This window comes from Erinaceus europaeus, chromosome 3, assembly GCF_950295315.1.
Source record: "Erinaceus europaeus chromosome 3, mEriEur2.1, whole genome shotgun sequence".
NCBI classification, from domain to species: domain Eukaryota; kingdom Metazoa; phylum Chordata; class Mammalia; order Eulipotyphla; family Erinaceidae; genus Erinaceus; species Erinaceus europaeus.
In genome coordinates, this window is record NC_080164.1 from 69526459 (window position 1) to 69550914 (window position 24456).

General features: G+C 42.5%; 1 protein-coding gene across 12 annotated transcripts in view; it reads right to left on the reverse strand.

The window, feature by feature from the left end:
• NPAS2 (neuronal PAS domain protein 2) overlaps window positions 1-24456 on the reverse strand; it is a 226946-nt gene that overhangs the window by 103126 nt on the left and 99364 nt on the right. For all 12 annotated transcript variants that reach the window (XM_060187446.1, XM_060187447.1, XM_060187443.1 and 9 more), the window contains exon 2: window positions 20802-20855. In XM_060187446.1, coding sequence (XP_060043429.1) covers window positions 20802-20833 — 32 coding nt within the window. In that variant the 5' untranslated portion in view covers window positions 20834-20855. The remainder of the gene's footprint in view (window positions 1-20801; window positions 20856-24456) is intronic.

Sequence of the window (24456 nt, forward strand, 5' to 3'; positions counted from 1 at the left end):
ACGTTGATCACAGGAACAGGAGGTCCCATATAGAACTAGTCTGTACTTGGTACTCAATTTTGCTATTGGTCCAGGCTCCTTGTGGGTTGAGATAATGATTCCTTGGGGAGCTGAGCAAGATTCCTGGGGGAGCAGCCAAAATGTAGTCTAAGGATTTAAAAGGGGGAAGTGGGATGGAGGTGAAAGAGGGCTAGAATCCCAGGATCCTATGGAGGAAGAAGGTAGCTATTTGGTGTGCTACCACTTAGTTTGAAGAGATGTCAGACTGTATCTTTGTGACAGTAATCTTTTTTTAAAATTTCTTTATTGGGGGATTAATGGCTTACAGTCAACAGTAAAATACAAGTTTGTACATGCATAACATTTCCCAGTTTTCCATATAACAATACAACCCCCACTAGGTCCTCCTCTGCTGTCCTGTTCCAGGACCTGAACTCTCTCCTCCTACCTACCCCACAGCCTTTTACTTTGGTGCAATATACCAACTCCAGTCCAAGTTCTGCTTAGTGTTTTCCCTTCTGATTTTGTTTTTCAACTTCTGCCTATGAGTGAGATCATCCCATATTCATCCTTCTCTTTCTGGCTTGTCTGTCTTAACATGATTCCTTCAAGCTCCACCCAAGAGGGGCTGAAAATGGTGAAGTCACCATTTTTAATAGCTGAGTAGTATTCCATTGTGTATATAGACCACAACTTGCTCAGCCACTCATCTGTTGTTGGGCACATGGGTTGCTTTCAGGTTTTAGCTATTACAAATTGTGTTGCTGGGGGTTGGGCGGTGGCGCAGTGGGTTAAGCGCACGTGGCGCAAAGCGCAGGGACCGGCGTAAGGATCCCGGTTTGAGCCCCCCGCTCCCCACCTGCAGGGGAGTCGCTTCACAGGCGGTGAAGTGGGTCTGCAGGTGTCTATCTTTCTCTCCCCCTCTCTATCTTCCCCTCCTCTCTCCATTTCTCTCTGTCCTATCCAACAACAAAGCAACGTCAACAATGGCAATAATAACCACAACGAGGCTGCAACAACTAGGGCAACAAAAAAGGGGGAAAAATGGCCTCCAGAAGCGGTGGATTCATGGTGCAGGCACCGAGCCCAGCAATAACCCTGGAGGGAAAAAAAAAAATTGTGTTGCTATGAACATAGGTGCACACAGATCTTTTTGGATGGGTATGTTTGATTCCTAAGGATATATCCCCAGGAGAGGAACTGCAGGATCATAAGGTAGGTCCATTTCTATGCTTCTGAGAAGTCTCCAGACTGCTCTCTAAAGGGTTGAACTAATTGACATTCCTACCAGCAGTGCAGGAGGGTTCCTTTGTCCCCACAACTTCTCCAGCATTTGTTGCTGCTACCTTTTCTGATGTATGACATTCTCACAGGAGTGAAGTGGTATCTCACTGTTGTCTTTATTTGAATTTCTCTGACAACCAGTGACTTCAAACATTTTTTTTAAAAATATATTTGTTGGCCTTTTGGATCTCTTCTATGGTGAATATTCTATACATATCCTCTCCCCATTTTTGGGAGGAGCCATTTGTTTTCTTGTTGTTGAGTTTAGCAAGCTCTTTATATATTTTGGTTATTAGCCTCTTGTCTGATGTATGGCATGTACATACATCTTCTCCAACTCTGTGGGAATTCTTTTTGTTTGGGTGGTGGTTTCTTTTGCTGTGCAAAAGCTTTTTAATTTGATGTTGTCCCATTGGTTTATTAATATTTTCATCTTCTTAATAATTGGATTCATATAATTGAAAACGCCTTTAAAATTTAGATGGAAAAGAGTTCTACCAATATTTTCCTCTAAGTATCTGATAGTTTCTGGTCTAACATCCACGTCCTTGATCCACTTGGAATTTACTTTTGTGTTTGGTGAAATAGAATGGTTAATTTTCATTCTTCTGCATGTTTCAACCCAATTTTTCCAATACCATTTGTTGAAGAGACTATCCTTTCCCCATTTAATTAGTCTGGGCATCTTTGCCAAAGATCAGATGTCCATAGGTGTGGGGGCTTACTTCTGAGCTCTCAATTTTCTATTTCACTGATCAGTATGTGACAGTAAATCTTGCAAAGCATTTCATCAATTAAAAAAGAATAATGGGTGTATTGCACCAAAGTAAAGAACTCTGGGGCTTGTGGGGGTGGGGGAGTGTTCAGATCCTAGAACATGATGGCGGAAGAGGACCTAGGTGTGGTGTTAAGTGTGTTATGTGGAAAACTGAGAAATCTTACACATGTACAAACTACTGTATTTTACTGTAGACTATAAACTACTAATCCCTCCCCCAAAGGAAAAAAATCAAATAAATAAAACTAAATATTAATAATGACCTGGGAGATACTACAGTGGAGGAAAAAAAAGAAGAAATTCTGTCTGGAAACATAGGCATACGTTCCAATATCCTTTTCCTAAATACCATGGTGGCCATAAGCACTGGGCTTTTCTGTCTAATTACACACAGCCTGGGTTTATTTCAACCAGGCACTGACACAGTTGGTTGAGCACACATGCTCCCAATGTGTAAGGACCAAGGCTCAAGCCCCTGGTCCTCACCTCTAGGTACAGGGCGGAAACAATGAGTGGTGAAGCAAGGCTGCAGATATCTCTGTCTTTCCCCCTCTTTATTTTCTCCTGCTCCCTCAATTTATCTCTGTCCTGTCAAATTAAAAACAATAACTAAATATTTAAAACACATACTACTTGCAGACTTCTTTTGCTAATGCTATCTCAGTTCAGGCTGCTTCTTAAGGAGTACTTCAGCACTTATGCAAAGTGCAAGGTCACTCTCCTTACCTATGAATCTCTTCTTTTTCCTGACACGCACACACACACACACACACACACACACACGCACATGCACACATACACACACTCCTTATAGGTTCCTACAAAGGCCTTGTCCTTTGATGAGTCACTGTTTTCACTTGTGTTCTCTCTCATTGTTACAGTCTGATTTTTGTTGCAGCACTGAGACACTGAGGTACCTTTCTGCTAGTCCAGGGTAAAAAGCAACATTCAAATACATGGAAGAGGAAAAAGGAACCTTTCAACTTTTTGAGTGGCTGTCTATGCATTATAAATAATTTTTTGGCCTAGATTTTAAAGAATGACACGCAACCTCCTTAGCCAAAAAAAGCTCAGTTCCTGTCCTAGTTTGCCCATTATAAATTATTTGTGAGTTGATAACACCAGCTCGTTATTACTCCGTTTTCTTCTTCAATGGGTGTAATAATAATGAACACAGCCTGGCAGAGAGCAGGATGAAGGCTTATATCATTAGTGGCAGAAATACAAGCTTGTTTCCATCAGCCTCTGCCTGGGACACACTATGGTACCCACTGGAAATCGGTCATTGTCAGCTGGAAGCAGAGCTCTGAGGCTTGAGAAAGAAACGGGCAAGCATGACCTTATTTCCCACAAGGAGGTCTGTGTGGCAGGTCTGAGACTACCTCACATAAGACACTGGGGCAATAGGCAAAAGACACACAATCTGCCTTGAGGTTCCATTTCTTCTTTCAGAACATTATTAACATTTGATGAAGTTCACTTTATGTGTATAACTGGGAGCATTTTGGCAATTGTGTAGCCACCATAAAACAAAAACAAAACCAAAACAGAAATAGTGGCCCAGGATGTGGCACAGTGGGTAAAATGCCAGACTTGCATATGTGAGGTCCTGAGTTCAATCCCTGGCATCGAATATGTCACAATGATACTCTGGTTCTCTCTCTTTCTATCATCAATCAATAAATCCCTGAAAAAGGAAATAAAATGATGTCTCCACCCTGAAGGGTTTCTTCCTACACTTTTGCTGTTCATCTCCTCAGGGCCACAATAAGAGGAAAGCAATGATTTCCTATTGTTTTAATTTTGCCTTTTATGGAATTTCATGTAAATGGAATCAGATAATATATAGTCTTTGACTCTCACCTAGCATAACATTTTTGAGGTTCATCCATATTTTTTGTACGTTAATATTAGGTCGTCAGAAAAGTTACAATGTATTTTTTTTGTTTTTCTATGCAAAATGTGTCATGACTTTTCAGACAACCCAATATTTCATCCGTCTGGCTGCCTAGTAGTAGCTCATTGCATGAATATATGCAGACATATGCCAGTCTCTCTCTCCCTCTCTCTTTTACCATAGCACTGCTCAGCTCTGGCTTACGGTGGTGCAGGGAACTGAACCTTGGACTTCAGAGTCTCAGGCATGAGTCTCTTTGCATAACTATTATGCTATCTACCCTCACCCTCTTTTATTTTTTCTCTCTCTCTCTTTTATATTTTCTTGCCCTTGGTTTTTTTTTTTTAATGTTGTTGTAACTATTATTGTTGTTGTTGTTGATGTCATCATTGTTGGATAGGACAGAGAGAAATGGAGATAGGAGAGGAAGACAGAGAGGGGGAGAGAAAGACAGACACCTGCAGACCTGCTTCACCACCTGTGAAGTGACTCCCCTGCAGGTGGGGAGCCGGGGGCTTGAACCGGGATCATTATGCCTGTCCTTGCGCTTTGCGCCACGTGTGCTTAACCCATTGTGCTACCGCCCGACTCCCTTCTTTATTTATTTTAATGAGAGACACAGAAAGAAAGATACAGAAAGGAAGAGACCAGAGCACTGCTCAGCTCTGGCTTATGGTGGTGCTGGGAACTGAACCTGGGACTTCAGATTAGATGTCTATAAGTGTGGGGGAAAATATCATCCATTTAATTATTTTGGACAGAGACAGAGAAATTGAGAAGGAAGTGTAAGAAAGTCAGGGAGACAGAGACACATCTTGCAACAGAGCTTGACATCGTGTGAAGCTTTCCACACCCTGCAGGTAGAGGTTAGGGACTCGAGCCTAGGTCCTTGCACACTGTAATGTGTGCATCACTTGGCCCCCTTGTGTACATGCTTTTGTGTGAAATTAAGGTTCAGTCCTCTGAAGCAATGAACCTGGGAGGAGGGTGGCTGGGTCACAAGAAAAGTGTATGATGAGACACTGCCAAGCTGTTTTCCAGAGTGGGAAAACAGAGTACTTCTTTACCTCCTCCCCAGCAAGGTTGTGGGATCCAGATGTTCCACATCCCCAATGGGCTTACTGTTTGTCAGCACCTTTTCTTTTAGCTAATCTAAGGGATGTATGGAGCTACTTCACGGGGCTTCTGATCTGCATGTCTTTTAATGGCTCATGATGTGGAACATCTTTTGATGTGCCTTTGTGCCATCTGTACATCCTTTTTGGTGAAGCATCCATTCATTTCTTTTGACTGTTTTAAAGTAGGGTTATTTGTTTCTGTACTCTTGAATTTTAAAAGTTCTTTCTATGATGCAATACATGTCTTTCATAAGATCAGTGTTTTCTTCTAATTTGCCTAAATAGTTCTTTTCACACAAAAAAAATCATTTTGATGAAGTCCAAGTTAACAGTATTTTCCCCCCCAAAATGGACAAATATTTACAAATATATACAAAGTTGTAGAAATAAGTTAACCCATACCTGCAACCTTTAAGAGAACTACTGTAGCTCACAATGGAGGGATTGAGGATCCAGAACTCTGGTGGTGGGAATGGCGCAGAATTGTACCCCAGTTACCTTGTAATTTTGTAAATCAATATTATGTCACTAATAAAAAATTTAAAAAAAAACTATTTTTCCTTCCTTCCATCCTTTCCTCCTTTCCATTTTCTAGTATATTTCTATTTCTTTTTTTAATTTTGTTTGCCAGAGCACTGCTCAGCTCTGGCTGATGGTGGTACAGGAGATTGAACCTGGGACTCTCAGGCATGAGAGTCTCTTTGCATAACCATTAATCATTATGCTATCTGGTCCCTTACTTTCTATTTTTTATTAGTGATTTAACAATTGTTTACAAGATTATAAGACTATATGGATATAGTTTCCTCCACCACCAAAGTTCTGTAACCCCCCCCAAGCCCTGCCAATTATAACCATCAAAATTCTCACAAAGTCTTAGAGATAGTTTAGTCTTCTTTCTTTTTTTCCTTTTTGTAAGTTCATGTGTCTGACTTCTGTACATTCCACATATGAGTGAAACCTTCTTTCACCATCTTACTTACTTATAATATCACCTTTTTAAACCTCAGACTAGTATCCCATCAAATATATAGTCCTTAACTTTTTAAAAAAAAATGTCTTCAAGCCATTTTTTAAAGTTGTGATTAACAGTGGCTTATAAGATTATAACATTACAGGGTATAGATCTACACCAGGCCACCACTAAAGTTTTGTGCCCCCTACCCTCTCAATAATAACCACCATAGTTCTCACAAAGTTTTAGAGACAGTTTGTTTACTTCTTTTTTTAAAAAAAATGTTTTATTTATTTATTCATTGGATAGTGAAAGAGAGAAACTGAGATGGAAGGGGAAGATAGTGAGGGAGAGAGGAAGACACCAGCAGCCCTGTTTCACAGCTTGTGAAGTTTCCTCTCTGCAGGTGGGGACTGGGAATTTGAACCCACATCCTTGAACATGGTAACCTTAAATGTATGAACCAATTTTGGGGAAACTGATACCTTCACTCTGTTGTGTCTTCTAATTTCTGATTTACCTTATTTATTTAAAACCATTAAAACCACTTATTTAGGTTTTCCTTTACTTGGTATGATTATGGTATAATTTCCACAAATAAATCTCAAAGTGGTTTTGTTAGAGTTCTACCTAAATGTTTTGTTCTTTTAGTAGTAATTATAAGTGGTACTGTGCCTTTAACGCTAGTTTTGAATGATTTTTATTGCCTTCTTAGAGAAAGACGATTTGTTTGTCTATATTGACCTGGTATCCTGATAATCCCATTAAATTCACCTATGAAAAAAGTTGTTAAGTAGTTAAATTTTCTGGTAAGCTTCTTGGGATATTCTTTGTACATACTCATGTCATCTGTGAACAAGGGAAATATCAATTTTTTTCTAGTCAGCGTGTCTTTCATTTCTCATACTACCTTGTGATCTGGGTAGGTGTTACAGTGTGATATTGAAAAGGAGTACTGAGAACTCATCTCTCTGTCTTCCTCCTCATTTTAGGGGAAACACAGTCTTTTGCCATTAAGTAGGTTTCATGCAAATGGCTTTTCAAAAATTAAAGAAACTCCCTCCTATTCCTAATATGCAGAGTCTATATCATTAACAGACTTTGAATTTCATAAAATTCCTTTTTACATCAATTAATGATGTTTTGATCTTTCCTTCTTAACAAAATTTAGTAGGCGACATTGCAGGTTTTCAAATATTGACTGTGGATAAAATTCTACGTGTGTGTGTGTGTGTGTGTGTGTGTGTGTGTACACACAACACACAAAAATGATGCGGATAAGGTAAATATACTTACTGCATAAGACAGTATTAGGCAAAAGATCATCCATGGAAAATTATGAATAATTATTTGGACAGGGGAAATAATCCAGCAAGTAGAACATGTGAGAGACAATAGGCTATGTGAGAGACAATAGGCTTGATTTTGTCACCATATAGGAGCACCACAGACAGCACACCAAAGGGAAATCTATGGATGGTGGTGAAGAATGGCAGTGGCTTTCCTTCTCACCTCTCTGTCTCTCCCTCTCTCCTCTTCTCACTTCTCTAAGTAGGTGGAGTGAAAAATTGGGCAAGGGAAATCACTCAACAGTGTCATGCATGCGTGACGCTCTCCTTTTACTCCTTAGTTCCACATTAAAAATAAAAAGAAGATTCACTAAGAGGAAGAAGATCATAGAGGAGGCTATTTTCTGCTACTTTTCTTTTTAAAAGATAACTTTTAAAATGCAGGGCTATGTAAAATTGAACATTCTGTTCACTTATTTGTTAATTACAGTCTTAGCACTGTAATGTGCAAAGGATTCCTGAAATACTCCAAAAGGGAGAAGCCATAGATAGCATGGCCAAAATTGTTTTGGAGGGTGGTTCCCAGAACTAATGTTTCCCAGAATACATTCTGGGAAACTCTGGTGTAAAGCAGGGCCCATTTAAGGTCAATGAATCCCCTCACAGACCCAGGCAGCATCCCTACATGCCAAAGCTGTGGGGACTGCAAGTACCACTGAGCTCAGGTGCTGGGTTCATCTAAGTGTGATGAAAAGCAGATGCTTTCCTCATGAAAGCAGATAAGTCGAGCTTATGCCAACCTCCATTTCCTGGGGGACCCTGGAAACTTGGGATGTTTTCTATTGCAGAGACTTGGCATAGCACTAGGGGGATGACAGCTTTGTGTAAGGGATAATCCAGCTCTAGGGGATCGGGCGGTGGTGCAGTGAGTTAAGCGCATGTGGCGCAAAGCGCAGGGACCAGTGAAAGGATCCCGGTTTGAGCCCCCGGCGGCTCCCCACCTGTGGGGGAGTCACTTCACAGGCGGTGAAGTGGGTCTGCAGGTGTCTATCTTTCTCTCCCCCTCTCTGTCTTCCCCTCCTCTCTCCATTTCTCTCTGTCCTATCCAACAACGAACAACATCAACAATGTCAATAGTAATGGCCACAGTGAGGCTGCAATGACAGGGGCAGTGAAGTGGAGGGGAGGGCGGGGGGGGGGGAGAAGATGGCCTCCAGGAGCGGTGGATTCGTGGTGCGGGCACCGAGCCCAGCAATGACCCTGGAGGAAAAAAAAAAATTTAAATCCTGCTATAGAGGAGAGGAGGTATGTTTCCCTGCCTCAAGGAACCAGGCCTGGGCTTGAGAAGGGACTTATTGGCCTTAAATGGGCTCTGCTTTGCACAAAAAGCTCAGCCCAGGCAACATTTTCCCCTCCTGAGATGTAATGGGGGCATCTTTACTTTTAACTAGAGTTGTCAGAAAATGCCAGGGCCCAAATAGGAAGCTGGCCTAATTTCCTAGTGATTCTTACTTAACAGTTACACAGGGAGAATTTCACTGGAGCATAATCTTTAGGAACTTCTCACCAAAATTTCAAAGGAGTGTTTAGAGGAAGAAATATGCCCTACACTATGCTAGGGGCTTACACATATAGAAAGGCAGCATTTTCAAAATGGTAAACTTCTGACCATCCTTTTCCAATTAAAAATATATTGAAAGGATTTTTAAATAATATGTTCTTTTGCCTCAGATGTCCCTAGAGAGGTTCTGAGTTTCTCTGAGCTAAGATTCCCAGGTTTCTAAACCTACCAGGCTCACATTTCTCTTCACAATTCTTCTTAGCCAATGCAAGGACCTACTAGGGTAAAAATCAAAAGCTTCAAATGGAGGGAGGCCCCTTTTCCATTCCGCTATTTACTGGGCCACAGTAAGAATTAGCATTCTGCCTGCAGAAACAGTTCTACTTTTCCCTTTGTTTCGAATCCAGAGTCACTCATCTGGAAATTACAGGGAAATAGAAATGAATCATGTGTCCTGTTACCTCTATGTTCTCACAATGCCTGCTGCTGCCTTAATCACTAAATAAAACAAACAAAAAAAGAAGCCTTAAAAATGTTTCACTGCCATTTTTCCCCCTGTGTTGGAGCTTACCATGCTGTATATGAAGCCCAATCAAAAAAGCTATGAAAGAAAATCACAGCAAAATTAGCATAAGAGGCTTCTGCTGGGAACATGAAGACAGGCAGCAGAGGGCCTAGCTTCTCCATTCTGTGCTGAGCCTGCTCTCTGAGGTATCAGCAAGGGTGCGTGAAGCCCACGTCCTCTACGTCAGCTATAAGCTCTGTCGCCTAGACCAGTCTTCTTTCAGATCTACAGAATTTACATGCCCACTTACAAACTGGAATCACAATCCTGGTTTTGTCCAACACAGACCCTGCAGGACATGTTCTTTCTCCTTGATGTTTGTTTTCATGAACCTAAGCTGTCTGAGAGCTCTCTAAGGGCAGGACACCCCATGTATCCTCTCCACTGGCTATATGCTTACAAGAAGTGCTGACTTAACTTACCTACAGGTTCTTCTAAGCTGTAAATTTGGAGCAATGGATGATGAAATCAAGCCCTTGAATACCATCTTTTTGTTCAACATTGGCTGGAACTTCCCCCATAACTCCCCATCATAAACGTTAAAGGAAATGACATTATTTGAGATCCTGCTGCATTTCATTAACAAGGAACAGTGGGAGGGTGACAGGATGGTCTCAGTCATTGGTCTATGTCAACAAGCCACATCTGGGGAGACCAGAAAAAGCCACCAGTCCCTGAATGCCCCCAAAGCATTTCCATCTGCAGAATCTGTTTCTGCAAATTTACACAGACAGGCTATCTGCTTGCTGCACTCTGACTTCTCCCTCTTGCCTGAAACATTTTATGTGTGTTGACATCGAACATTAGGGCCAAAGAATAATGAAATTGTTTGTCTTTTGTTTTGTTTTTAGCTTATATTGCAGAACACCTATTTACAATGGAGAACCCCACAAATCAGCTAATCTTGCCTGACATTATTGATTCTTTTTAACACAAGACTAAACTTAATACCTATCCTCTCTCTGTCTCTCTCTCTCTCTCTCCCTCACCCTCCTCCCCCTTCCTCTTTCCATGAAAATGTATGAGTCTATGGAAAGACAACTTCACAGCTGATAAGAGAATATAATTTTAACAAATGCTGTTGAACTGCTCACTTGCTATTGGGGTAAAGAACCTAGAAACAAACTTTTTTATTTTTCAGTTCTACCAACAAACAGAGTAAGTCTCATCTCTGTGAGAATGGCCTACATCCACAAAACAGGAAGTGATAAGTGTTGGCAAGGATGTGGAGAAAGAGGAACTCTTGTTAAACTGCTGGTGGGAACGCAAACTGGTACAGCCATTAAGGACAAAAGTAGTGCGAATTCTTAAACAAATAAAAATGGAAATATCTTATGATCCAATAATACCAGTTTTGGGCATTTATAAATAAGACTTGAAAACACTAGTTAGAAGGGACATACACATCCCAATGTTCATAGCAGTTATTATTCACAACAGGTAATGAGAGGAAACAATCTAAAAGCCCACTGACATATGACTGGATACAGCAGCTATGGGACATACTCAACAGAGTACTACTTGGCAATTAAAAAAAAGACAATATTGTGTCCTTTGGGACAAAGTGGATGGAAGTGGAAGTGACTGTGCTTAGTGAAGTAAGGAAGTGAAGGACAACTACTGGATGGTCTTACTCATAGTTGGAATTTAGAGAACTGAAACATGGACTTGCAAGAAAAAAAGAAAGGAAGGAAGGAAGGAAAAGAGAAAGAAAGGAAAAGAAAGAAGAGAAAAGAAAAATAGAGTGCGCTATATTTTACCACACTGCAATATAAGAGAAACCTGATTTCTTTGGAAAGTGAAGGATCCTATCCAGGGCTCTCTGTCCGTACTCCCTGAACACACGGGAAATCAAGAGAGGCAACTTTCCATTTAATGAATGTCACAAAAGGTCATTAGGAGTCAGATTTTAGAAACTGATGAAGTGAAATCTCTGCCTGTTGCTGGCTGGCACTGTGATCTCTAAAACTGAGCCTTTTAAATTCCAAATGGGGTGGTTAAATCACCTGTGGTGTGGAAATGTGAGGATAAGAGAGAAATACAGGTGAGATGCCCTGGCATACGAGTGTTCCGTTTATTTGTTTATTGTAACCACTAGGGTTCACTACTCTGAGCCAACTTTTTCAGTTATAAAGAAAGACACAAGAGTCCAGGTGGTGGCACATGTTATAATGTACAAGGACTTGGGTTTGAGCCCCTGGTCCCCACCTGCAGGGGGAAATCTTTGCGAGTGGTGAAGCTGGGCTGCAGGTGTCTCTGTCTCTATCTCCCCTTTCTTTCTCAATTTCTGGCTGTCTCTATCCAATAAATAAATAAAAATAATTCTAAAAAAAGATAGCCCCCACACCTATGGACATATAATTTTTGAAAAGAAGGCTCAAGCTATTAAATGGAGAAAGTAGAGGTTCTTCAACAAATCATGTTGAGAAAACTCGATTGAAACATGCAGAAGAATGAAACTGAATCACTACATTTTACCACATAGAAAATTAAACTCCAAATAGATAAAGGATTTGGACGTTAGATCAAAAACTATCAAATTATTAGAGGAAAATACTGGCAGCTCCCTTTTCCATCTAGATTTTAAGGGCATCAAAGAGTCAGGTGGTGGCACAACTGATTAAGCACTAACATTACAATATCCAAGGACCCAGGTTCAAGCCCCTGGTCCCCACCCACAGGTGGAAAGCTTCATGAGTGGTGAAGTGGGGCTGCAGCTATCTCTCTGTCTCTTCCCCCTCTAGCTCCCCATCACTTCTAATTTCTATCTATAATTTTTTAAAATAAAACCTAATTTTATTTTTTATTTATTATTTTTTAATATTTATTTATTCCCTTTTGTCACTCTTGTTGTTTTATTGTAGTTATTATTGTTGTTATTGATGTCATCATTGATGGATAGAATACAGAGAAATGGAGAGAGGAGAGGAAGACAGGGGGAGAGAAAGACAGACACCTGCAGACCTCTTCACCGCTTGTGAAGTGACTCCCCTGCAGGTGGGGAGACGGCGGCTTGAACTGGGATCCTTAAGCGGTCCTTGTGCTTTGTGCCCTGTGCGCTTAACCCGCTGTGCTACTGCTCGACTCCCAAAACCTAATTTATAAGCATTTTCAGTGACACAAGTATAATTGCAAGGAAGAAAAACACAAAAATAAGCCAGTGGGACTTCGTCCAATTGAAAAGCTTCTGTATAGCAAAAGAAACCATCTCCCAAACAAAGAGATTCCCTTACAGAATGGGAGAAGATCTATACATGCCATACATCAGATATTAATAAACAGAATATAGAAATAGCTCACCAACAAGAAAACAAATGGCCCCATCTAAAGTGGGGAGAGGATATGAACAGAATATTCACTAAAGAAGAGATCCAAAAAGCCAATAAACATGAAAAAATTCTCCAAGTCATTGATTGTCAGAATAATGCAAATAAAGACAACAGTGAGATACCACTTCACTCCTGTGAGAATGTCATACATCAGAAAAGGTAGCAGCAACAAATGCTGGAGGGGTTGTGGGGACAAAGGAACCCTCCTGCACTGCTGGTGGGAATGTAAATTCCTCCAGCCTCTGAGGAGAACAGTCTGGAGAACTCTCAGAAGGCTAGAAATGGACCTACACTATGATCCTGCAATTACTCTCCTGGGGATATATCCTAAGGAACCAAATACACCTATCCAAAAAGATGTGTGTATACCCATGTTCTTAGCAGCACAATTTGTAATAGCCAAAACCTGGAAGCAACCCAGGTATTCAACAACAGATGAGTGGCTGAACAAGTTGTGGTCTATATACACAATGGAATACTACTCAGCTATTAAGAATGATGAATTCACCTTCTTTACCTCATCTTGGATGAAGCTTGAAGGAATCATGTTAAGAGAAACAAGCCAGAAAGAGAAGGATGAATATGGAACGAACTCACTCATACACAGAAGTTGAGAAATAAGAATAGAAGGGGAAAAACAAAGCAGAACTTGGACTGGGGTTAGTGTATTACTCCAAAATAAAGAACTCTAGGGGGAGTGGTGATGCTGTGGGGGGGCAGAGTGGGGCTCTGAGGTCCTGATGCATCATGGAAGACCTAGGCTGGTGAGAAATTTTATACATGGACCAACAACTGTATCTACTGTAAACCATTAATTCCCCCAAATAAAAAGAAAGAAAAAGGGGATGGGGCCCCACAGCAGTGAAACTTTCCCCCAGTACATTGGGGGCTGTGCTTGAACTTGAATTAAGTGCACATGATAAAGCAGGTACACCGTCCAGGTGAGCTATCTTGTTGGTCCACTCCATATCCTTTACCTTATCTCATAAGCACTTTGTAGCATACACTATGCTAGGGGCTTGCACACAGTTCCAATGATTGCTACAACGCTAGGAAAATATTGCTATAATTGTTAAACTGCTTTGCAGAGGAAAAAAACCTGAGTAGCTTATTCACAAACAGAAAGTAAAAGCAGGGAGAAATCAAAGTCAGGCCTGTCTGATTCTAAGCTTTCACACTTCTAGTCACATACACCACTTCCTAAGTGAACACACACACACACACACACACACACACACACACACACACACACACACACACCATAAAAGTATGTCACAATCAGGCAGATATGCTTATCACTGTAACACAATGGCAATCTGTGAACCTCATTATCTAGGGACTGCAAATGTCTCTCAATCAAACTGCTTCCTTTATGAGTACATGTACTATGTTTTTACATGTGCTCCTCCGCCCCGCCACAGCACACAATTCTAATACTCACAAGATTTACATAGAAATTCAAAGAACAAAATAGAAACATATCCAGGTTCAAAAGACTCGATCAAGCAATCCAGACAACTGCAACATCCCTAGAACTTTGAAAACCTTGCCTAATATAGTTCATGGACTCCAGAGACAATAAGTTTTGATTTTAAGTTAACCTTTGTTAATATCATCAAAATCATGTGAGTGAACAACATTCACATTAGGCTTCCAGGTGGGATTGGGGGGAACAAATATAATCTTAGAGATGTGTTTGTGTATGATTCTTCTGCTGGCACTTCACTGTTCTGGTCAACTTTTTCCCAAATAGAGAGACAGAGACAGAGAGACAAAGAAGAGAGGGAGGGAAGAGAAAAGCACTGAAACTTCCTCTAGTATGGTAGAGGCCAGGCTTTGAAACTAGGGTATGCTTGACACAGCAAGCACCCTCCCAGATGAGCTATCTTGCCATTCTAGCATTGTGTTTATAATGGCCTTGCTTTAAGTGCTGTGAAGGAAACTGCATTACTGTTGTAATTCCTGCGTGAGATCTGGGTATTACTCTAAAGCCATATCCCTATCTGAAGATGAGAGAGAGAATGAGGGTCTCATGCCCTGCATCTGAACAGGGAAGTTTCCACATAGGCAGTTTGGGGAGTGTGTCCAAGAAAGCGGAGTGTGTCCAAGGAAGTGTAGGGGTAGGCATGCATGGGAGAAACTGCACCCACTCCGATAGATTTCTAAGTACTTTGGGCCCAGATTTTTTTTTTTTTTTTTTGCCTCCAGGGCTATCACTGGGGCTTGGTGCCTGCACCACCAATCCACAGCTCCTGGAGGTAATTTTTTCCCCATTTTGTTGCCCTTGTTGTCCTCGTTATTACTGTTGTTGTTATTGTTGGATAGGACAGAAAGAAATCGAGAGAGGAGGGAAAGACAGAGAGGGGGAGAAAAAGATAGACACCTGCAGACCTGCTTCACCACTTATGAAGCAACCCTCTCTATAGGCAAGGAGCCGGAGGCTCAAACCGAGATCCTTTAGCCTGTCCTTGTGCTTTGTGCCATGTGCGCTTAACCAGCTACACTACCGCCTGATCCCCTTGGGCCCAGATTTTATCAGAATGCTTATATTTGGTGACTGTTATGTGTGGTGGAGCCCAAACATGCATTTTCTCTGCATGTGATTTCAAGGCAAGCAGTGAAGTAAGAGAGGTAGAGCTAGACCAGTGGCAAAAGGAAAACGACAATGACCACGGAAAGACTCCTATAGACCCCAAAGTCACATCAGGATAAACCTCTTATTCCAGGCCTGCCAGACAGACTGAAAAACAGCTGATCTGTGAAAAACTCAGGGGCTAGGGGAACTGAACCTCTCCACCCACACCAAGTTTCAAAGATGCTCAAATCCCTAATAGCTGAGCATCTGTGTCTGTGGGTCCTACATCACGTTTGACTGGATCCAGGAATATGGAGCCCAGGGCTAGAGAAAAACATCCTCAGGGGCTGGGCAGTGGCACACCTGGTTAAGTGCACATGGTACGAAGCACAAGCATCTACACAAAGATCCAGGTTTGAGCCCCAGCTCCCCACCTCCAAGGAGGATGCTTCACAAATGGTGAAGCAGGTCTGCAGGTGTCTATTTTTCTCTCTCCCTCTCTATCTCCCCTTCCTCTCTCAATTTCTCTCTGTTGTATCTAATAAAATTAAAAAAAAAAAAAAAGGCCACCAAGAGGAGTGGATTCGTAGTGCTGACATCAAGCTCCATCAGTAACCCTGAAGCCCCCCCCAAATAAATCCTCATCTATGTGTACCCCCTACAGTTTAAATCTCTATTGTTCAAGGACCAGCTGTAGTTACTATATAAAGATATTTTATCTCAGAGGATCAGAACAGAACCTAAAGCTTAGGAAAGCTGTAGCTAACCTTCACTCTGCCATTGATTACAGCTTTATGATGTTTGGCAGGCTTCTTGAGGTTTAGTGTCCTCACCTGTGAAATGGTAACAAGTCTGATGCAAATTTCAAAGGAATGCTGAGAGGTCACAGGCACTTGGTGCTGTCTTAAAGGAAGACAGGAAGCTCAGTGAGCGCTTCATTGCCAGTTGAGAATATTTTTAAATATATTATTACAAAGGGAGTCTATATTTTCACACAAATGTAGTGATGCATATTTTTTTTAAAAAGTGCTTCTTGAAGCCAGGTGGTGGTGCACCCAGTAGAACACAGAAATTACCATGCACTGGTTCAAGCCCCTGGTTCCCATCTGCAGGGGGAAACTTCACAAGAAGTGAAGCAGTGCTGCAGATGTCTATGTCTGTCTGTCTGTCTGTCTCTCCTTCCTTTCTTATTACCCTTTCCCTCTCAATTTCTCTGTCTTAAAAAAAAAAGCCGGGAGTCTGGCGGTAGCACAGCGGGTTAAGCGCACGTGGCGTGAAGCACAAGGACCAGCGTAAGGATCCCGGTTCAAGGCCCCAGCTCCCCACCTACGGAGGTGTCCCTTCACAGGCAGTGAAGCAGGTCTGTAGGTATCTATCTTTCTCTCTCCCTCTCTGTCTTCTCTCCATTTCTCTCTGTCCTATCTAACAATGACGACATCAATAACAACAACAACAACAATAACTACGACAAGGGCAACAAAATGGAAAATAAATAAACTTAAAAAAAAAAAGCCACCACGAGTATAGTGCAGGTGTTGAGATTACCTTGGTGGTAAGAACAGAAACAAACATACAACAATAACGAAGACTGCGTCTTGTATTTTGTGATTAAGTCGGAAAATAATTAAGGGGGGCAAGACAGAAATGGTCATCTTCATGTTTCAGGTGAGGAAGTGAGAGTTGGGGAGAAGTGTCCTGCACAAAGTAAGATAGGAATGAAGATCAGGTGGCTGCCTCCTGTCCTCACTTCGCAACAACTTGGGAGGACATCAGAGCTCAGAATTGAAGTTGGCCCTCCCTCGAGCAAGGGCTAGAGGAGTCCACACCAATTGAGTCTGGTTTTGGCTGCATGTTGCTTGAAACACACGTGGATTTTGCAGCCCCTATACTGTGGCCTAAAGTTTGAAAAGTGTACTATGAGGAGACCTGGTTTCTAGTTCTACGCAAAGGTTTGTTATCTCAGGATAAGCTGGGAGTCTAAATCTTTATTCCAGGATGTTACCACATATAGAAAAGTAGTTATGATGATGATAAACCCCCACAGTCATCACCAACCTCAATAATCCCAGGCTTCATGTTGACTCTTTCATCTACACCCCTGGTTCTTTGTCTTGCTCAGTGATTCCTTCCTTCCTTCCTTCCTTCCTTCCTTCCTTCCTTCCTTCCTTCCTTCCTTCCTTCTCTTCCTCCTCCTCCTCCTCCTTCTTCTTCTTTTTGGGTAGGGGTAGAGACAGAGAAGTAGAGGGAGAGAGAAACCACAGCACCAAAGTTTCCTTCACTGTGTGGGGGCTGGGTTCAAATCTTGGGTTGCATACATGGAAAAGCTGCACACTAGCCAAGTGAGCTTTTTCACCAACCCAATTTCTTTTCTTTTCTTCTCTTTCTTTCTCTCAAGAAAATACGTGGGGAATTAAAAGCTGACACATACTCCCCTATCACTCCTACCCTCTTCCCTCTCACCCTAGGGCCCCACAGATTCAGGCCTGGCAGGTTAGGAGTGGCTGGTGGTAGGGGCACTGCACCCTTCTCCTGTCCTGGGCGATATGGAAGAACAAACACCTCTGAGGGACTCACCATGAGCAAGAGGAAGATTTTTTTTTTTTCTTTTGAAGATTCTACTATGAGATAGTTTCACAGGCTACAAGGGAATAAAAGGACTATGTACAGCCTTATGGGAAATAGACAGAGAGCTGAGGAAGGTCAAGATGAGTCTAGGGTCTTGGAGAACACATTCCTGGGCTGGGGGAGGGGCCTCTCAACTCAGGGGGTGGGGCTACATCCTTGGAAGGGGCATGCCCATTGGAGTTTGTCTTCCAGAGGTATCCCCACAGGGGGACCCATATGAGGTTTCATAACAGGTGGGCCCATCATGCCTGGAAGGACTGCCCCTCTGCCTGATTGGAGCTTCTGAAGGACTGCTTGTAGCAGTGCCCATGTCTCTTCCTCATGTTTGTGGGGAGTCACCACCTGTTGGGATGGTCCACCAACACCTCAGACTGGCCCAGCAAGTCCTGCAGGAGCCTGTGGCATGGGAACATCAGCAAGGACTCCTCTGCCAGCAGCCCTGAGGATCAATTGCAAGGTGAGGACTTTGTAAGTGACAGCCAGATGGGGTCTTCGAAGGACTCAGGTCAACACTGTAGCTATGCAGGCACGTGGGGGAGGGGGTGTCACAGAGGACTGTGCACAACTAGTGGGCAGGAGCAGAGAGAACTAAGATAGGATGAAGGTGGCTGGTCCCTGGGCCTGAGTGAAGAGTTTCCTGAGAGAGGACATCTGTGTCACACAATTCTGGGCTTGTCTTTGGCAACCTGATGACTTATAGCCACCTACCAATGGCCTCCATACACCTAGGCACTCAGTCCTGGGTAGGTAGCCCCTTAGTCATCTTTCTTTTCCTAGAACCCAGTACAGCTAACTGCCAATTCAGTGGATTATATGAAATGGATAATACCCACCTATTCAATATAAATGTCTGGTGAAGGGCTGATAACAGCCCTGGCCTGACAGCTACCAAGCTAGGATTTTGGTTGACTTTGTAGCAATTCCAGGTGGCTGTGGCATCTCTACTTAGATGTGAGGACACTGAGATCATATATACAGGATGGCACATGGTTACTGCATGTTCAGTGTATGGAGACAATTACAGCTGTCACAGTCCAAAGGCACTTAGTTCCTCAAGAGTAGAGCCAGAATTTGAACCCAGCCTTCCTGATTCCAACCAGGCCACCTTGCCAGGCTGTAACAAGATGCTTCTGAAAGAAGGCTGATACCAACAGGCTCGATGCAGGGTCATGTTAAAGTGTATAAGTCACTTGGCAAATCAGGTGCAGAAGAAGAATCCAGGAGCTGGGAAGATAGCTCACACAGTAACTTTATTATGGGCCAAGCCTTGGATTTGAGCCCTGGCACAATATGGGTCCATCACAACACTGGGGTAGCTCGATAGACAGAGGGTGACCTTGCGACATTTCTCTCCCTCCTCAATTAGTTGGTTTAATTTTCTCTAGCTGAAAGTCAAAAAGAATGAAAGGGGGGCCAGGTGGTGGAGCACCTGGTTGAGCACACACATTACAGTGCCTAAGGATCCAGGTTCAAGCCCCCAGTCCTCACCTGTGGGGGGAAGCTGCATAAGCAAAGCACTGTTGCACATGCTTCTTTCTCCTTTCCCACTCCCCTTCCCTCTTCATTTCTCTCTGCCTCTATCCATAAAATAAATTGATAAAACCATATTTTAAAAAGAAAAAATGATTAAAAAATAATAAAAAGAATGAAATGACAGCTCAAGAGTGGTGGAATCACATGCACATATGAGGCCCCGGCACCACCAAAATAATAATAAGGGAACTGGTCCAAATTTTTTTTTTTTTTTTTTATCTACAGGTCTTTCTCTCTTCCCTGTCTCCCCCTTTCCTCATTTCTTTTGTCTCTATACAAAATAAATAAAAATAAAAAGGGAATGAATGAGAATTAACTGTAGTGGGTTAAGTCTATCTTTTTTTTTTTTTTTTTTACCAGAGCATCCTTCAGCTCTGATTTATGGTGGTGCTGGGGATTGAACATGCCTCAGGCATCAAACTCTTTTTGCATAACCGTTATGCTATCTCCTGTTCCCTGGGACCATATATCATCTCGAGAAAGCATGTTAGCTTTAATAATATTGATACTAATATTCTTTTAAGAATTTTGCTTCCCCCCCTTTTGTTGCCCCTGTTTTACTTTTGTAGTTATTATTGTTGTTGTTACTGATGTCGTTTTTGTTGGGTAGGACAGACAGAAGTGGAGAGAGGAGGGGAAGACAGAGAGGGGGAGAGAAAGACAGACACCTGCAGACCTGCTTCACTGCTTGTGAAGCGACTCCCCTGCAGGTGGGGAGCCGGGGGCTCTAACCCGGATCTACACTTAACCCGCTGCTATACCGCCCGTCTCCCCACATTTTAAAATTTATTATTGGATAACAACCCCACCAATGTGCCCTGGAGCTCCGCTTCCCCAGAGCCCTTCCCCACTAGCGAAAGAGACAGGCTGGGAGTATGGATCGACCTGTCAACGCCCATGTTCATCGGGGAAGCAATTACAGAAGCCAGACCTTCCACCTTCTGCATCCCACAATGATCTTGGGTCCATACTCCCAGAAGGTTAAAAAATAGGAAAGCTATGGGGGCCAGGGCCTCAAACCCAGGTCCCTGATGATTGTAACGTGTGCACTCAACCAAGTGCACCACCACCTTGCCCCTAGAGCATTCTTCAAAGACCTACTCTATCAGAAGAGAGAGCCCCAAACTTTTTAAAAATAGATGATTGCGGTATTTCAAGGAGCCTGAACACAAACATTGTGCCCCCCCTCCCCAGCTTCATATCTTGCAGATCTTTCATCTGTCCTGAGTGGAGACAAGCAAAGTTTAAGCTGGCAGACTGCATAGAACACAAGAAGACAAAAACCTTCTTACCTCTTTGCCCTGTCTTTCTCATCTTCATCCATTAGATTTCCTATACAGTTTTTCCTGCCAAAGAGAGAGAAAGTAGGTGATTACTATAACCCTCATGCTTTGGGCTCTAGGTTTTCAGACTTCTGGATCCCAGCAAGCCCTTACTTACTTTCCATTAAAAAAACTTTCATATTTCATTTACTTATTTTAATGAGAAAGTTCTAGAGAGGGAAAAAAGGGAAAAAGGAAGGAGGGAGGAAGGAAGGGGGGAGAAGAGCATTTCTCATCTCTAGTTAATGGTGATATTATCAGCTAAAGCCAGGAACTCAGAGCCTCAGACATGCAAGTCTTTTGCATTATCATTATGTTGTCTCCCCAGCACTCAGTGACCTTTCATACATTTAAAAATTATTAAGTGTTCTGCATTGGAAGACTCCATCTGTAGCACACAAATTGTATTTTTATGTACTACATTAAGAAAAAGTAAGATGGAGGTGCAGAACTTTGGTGGTGGGTGCAATGTGGTACTATTGCCCTGTAATCTTATAAACCATTATTGAACCACCAATAAAAATATTAACAAAAATTATTGAGGACTCAGTAAAGCTCTTGAGTATGTTGTTGAAAGGAAGAAATCTGAAATTTGCAGGTGTTCACATGATGAAGTTATTAGATGCCCAGAAACAAATGAAAAAGTTCACTGTAGACAAATGTGTGAATATTAGAACTGCTTTGACCTTCAAATCACACTTTAAGACTTTTTAGCCACACCCAGTTCTTGGAAGCTTCTGTTTATCTCAAGTCTTCAACCCCAAAATGTCCATGACATTCTCAAGGAGAACATTGATTTATTCATCTATCTGTTCATTCAAATACACACTCGCCTCTTACGTAGAGTCTGGAGGAATCAGGAACCCAATGAAAGCACCATAGTTCTTCCTATAAGTCTCCCCCAGAGAATCAAGGCACAGATGTGAAAGATGAAGTAACAATGCAGGAATGCAACCCACAGTCCACAGAGTCTACCTCACTGCCAGAGCTTCTATTCTTCCAGGCCCTGGCTCTAGGCTTGGCAGGCCCACTGATCTGGTTTCCTCTCCTGTCTGTGGGATTCCTTCACCCCTCAGAGCCACATTCCCTGGTTTCTTGGTTCATTCACACATTTCCTGGAGTCCTGCCCATCTGTGGTGCTCCATGCCAGCCAGCACACCAAGCAGAAACACTTGTAGGGTGTCCAGAGGGCCAGACCCTGCTGGGAGAACCAGAGGCAGAGGATGCAGTGGCTGAGATCCAGGGTGGAGACCATGGAGAATCTGAATCACCATTACCCACAGGCTGCTGGCCTCCAAACAGAAGGGGTCTGAAGTCAGAACTCCCAAACCCATATTTTGCAAATGCACTGACATATTACTCTTGTGGTTTAAAGTTTTAGGTGGTTCTTTTATGGAGTCAATTCATCTTTCTCTGAGATCATCTCGCTTTGTGACTGAGATCTTCGATGGGCAGTGGCATGGGTCTGAGGCAAAAGAGGAAGAGGTATTTTGCAACTCCAGCTCCATTTTTACATTCATGTCCCGTCCAGTAAATGGCAGGCATATTTTAGAGACAGATTTTCAAGAAGTGCCATTGAGCAGTTGAGACTTGTATCATAATTAAAATAGGGTTAACACATCTGCAAAAAGGCATGTGCTTAATGTCTTCCAGATGGAATCTGTTTAGAGGTTTAAGAGATGAAAAAATGCAGTGTCAAATCACTTAATGATGCATTACTCCAGGTCTATGCTCCACAGGAAGTGGCGGCTTCCTGTGTGCCCAAGACAAACGAGAGAGAATCTAGTCAAGCCATGCTCTTGACCAGGTGTCCCCGGACAAAGCATGATCAAGGAAGAGTGTCACTTTCAGTATGATTTTGAGGTTCTGGAACCCTGTTTGGATGACTGAGGTTGCTTAGTCACAAACGGAACATCTACAAATGACTATCAGTTACTCTTTTTTAAAAAAAGATTTTATTTATTTATTAATGAGAAAGATGGGAGGAGAGAGAAAGAACGAGATATCACACATGTGCTGCCAGGAGTTGAACTGAGGACCTCAGGCTTGAGAGTCCAATGCTTTACCCACTGCACCATCTCCTGGACCACACAACTAACAGTTACTCTATAACAACCATATCTTCTCTGCTTTATATGTTTACCCTTAAGTGTTTCCTGTCTACACTAACGTCCTCTTCTTTCCCAAGGCTACCATTTCCTTGCCCCATCCCCGCCACTTGACCCCAGTTAAGCCACTCTGCTCAATTGCAGGAAAGAGATGGCGCCTAAGCAGAGTCCCAGGTAGCCCTGCTCCACACCCTTACTGTTTTGGCACATCTATTTTTTAAATCAAAATTGTGGTGAAATACAGAAAACACAAAATGTACAGTTTTTTTAATTTTTGAAACTACTTTTACTTATTTATTTTGGATAAAGAAATCTAGAGGGAGGGAAGGAGGGGGGGAAAGGGGAGAGAGAGATCTGCAACACTGCTTCACCACTTATAGCACTCCCCCCCTCCCCACAGGTGTGTACTGGAGGCTTGAACCTGGGTCCTTCTGCACCTTAATGTATGTGCTCAATCAGGTGCACCACCATCCAGCCACTAAAATGCACTTTTTTTTTTTTAACTTCAGCTCTGAAGAGGGCGTCACCTCCATGTTCATAGCCTCACTATTCACAATGGTAGAAAGATGGAAACCCAGTGTTCATCTATGGTTGAACAGAACAACAGAAGGTCACATAAACATATAATATTATTCAGCCTCAAAGAGAAGGAAATTCTTCTGATCAACCTTGAGCTCATTATGCTGACTGAAACAGAAGGACAGATACTGCACGACTGCATTTATATGAGGGACTCACAGTCAGCAAATTCTTAGAGATAGAAAGTGGAATGATAACTGCCAGAGCCTGGGCAAAGGAGACTTGGAGAATTAGTATTTCATGGACACAGTTTTGGCCTGGCCAGATTAAAGTTCCGGAGATGTGCGAGTTGTGATATACCTGCATAATGTGAGATCACTTATTGTCAGTGAACTGTAGACTTTAAAACTGTACATTTTGAGGGAGTCGGGCGGTAGCGCAGCAGGTTAAGTGCACGGACTGGCGTAAGGATCCCGGTTCGAGCCTCCGGCTCCCCACCTGCAGGGGTGTCGCTTCACAAGCGGTGAAGCAGGTCTGCAGGTGTCTATGTTTCTCTCCCCCTCTCTGTCTTCCCCTCCTCTCTCCATTTCTCTGTCCTATACAACAACAAGGACATCAATAACTACAACAATAAAACAACAAGTAGGTCTGCAGGTGTCTATCTTTCTCTCCCCCTCTCTGTCTTCCCCTCCTCTCTCTCTCCATTTCTCTGTTCTATACAACAACAAGGACATCAGTAACTACAACAATAAAACAACAAAGGCAACAAAAGGGAATAAATAAATTTTTAAAACTGTACATTTTGGGGAAGGGAGACAGCATAATGGTTCTACAAAAGACTTTCAAGCCTGAGGTTCTGAGGCCCCAGGTTCAATACCCAGCACCTATAAGCCTGAGCTGAACAGGGCCCTGGTCTCTCTTCCTCTGTATATTTCTCTCTGTATCCACCTCCCCCTCTCTCATTAAAAAAAGTAAATAAAATATTTATAAAAAGAGAA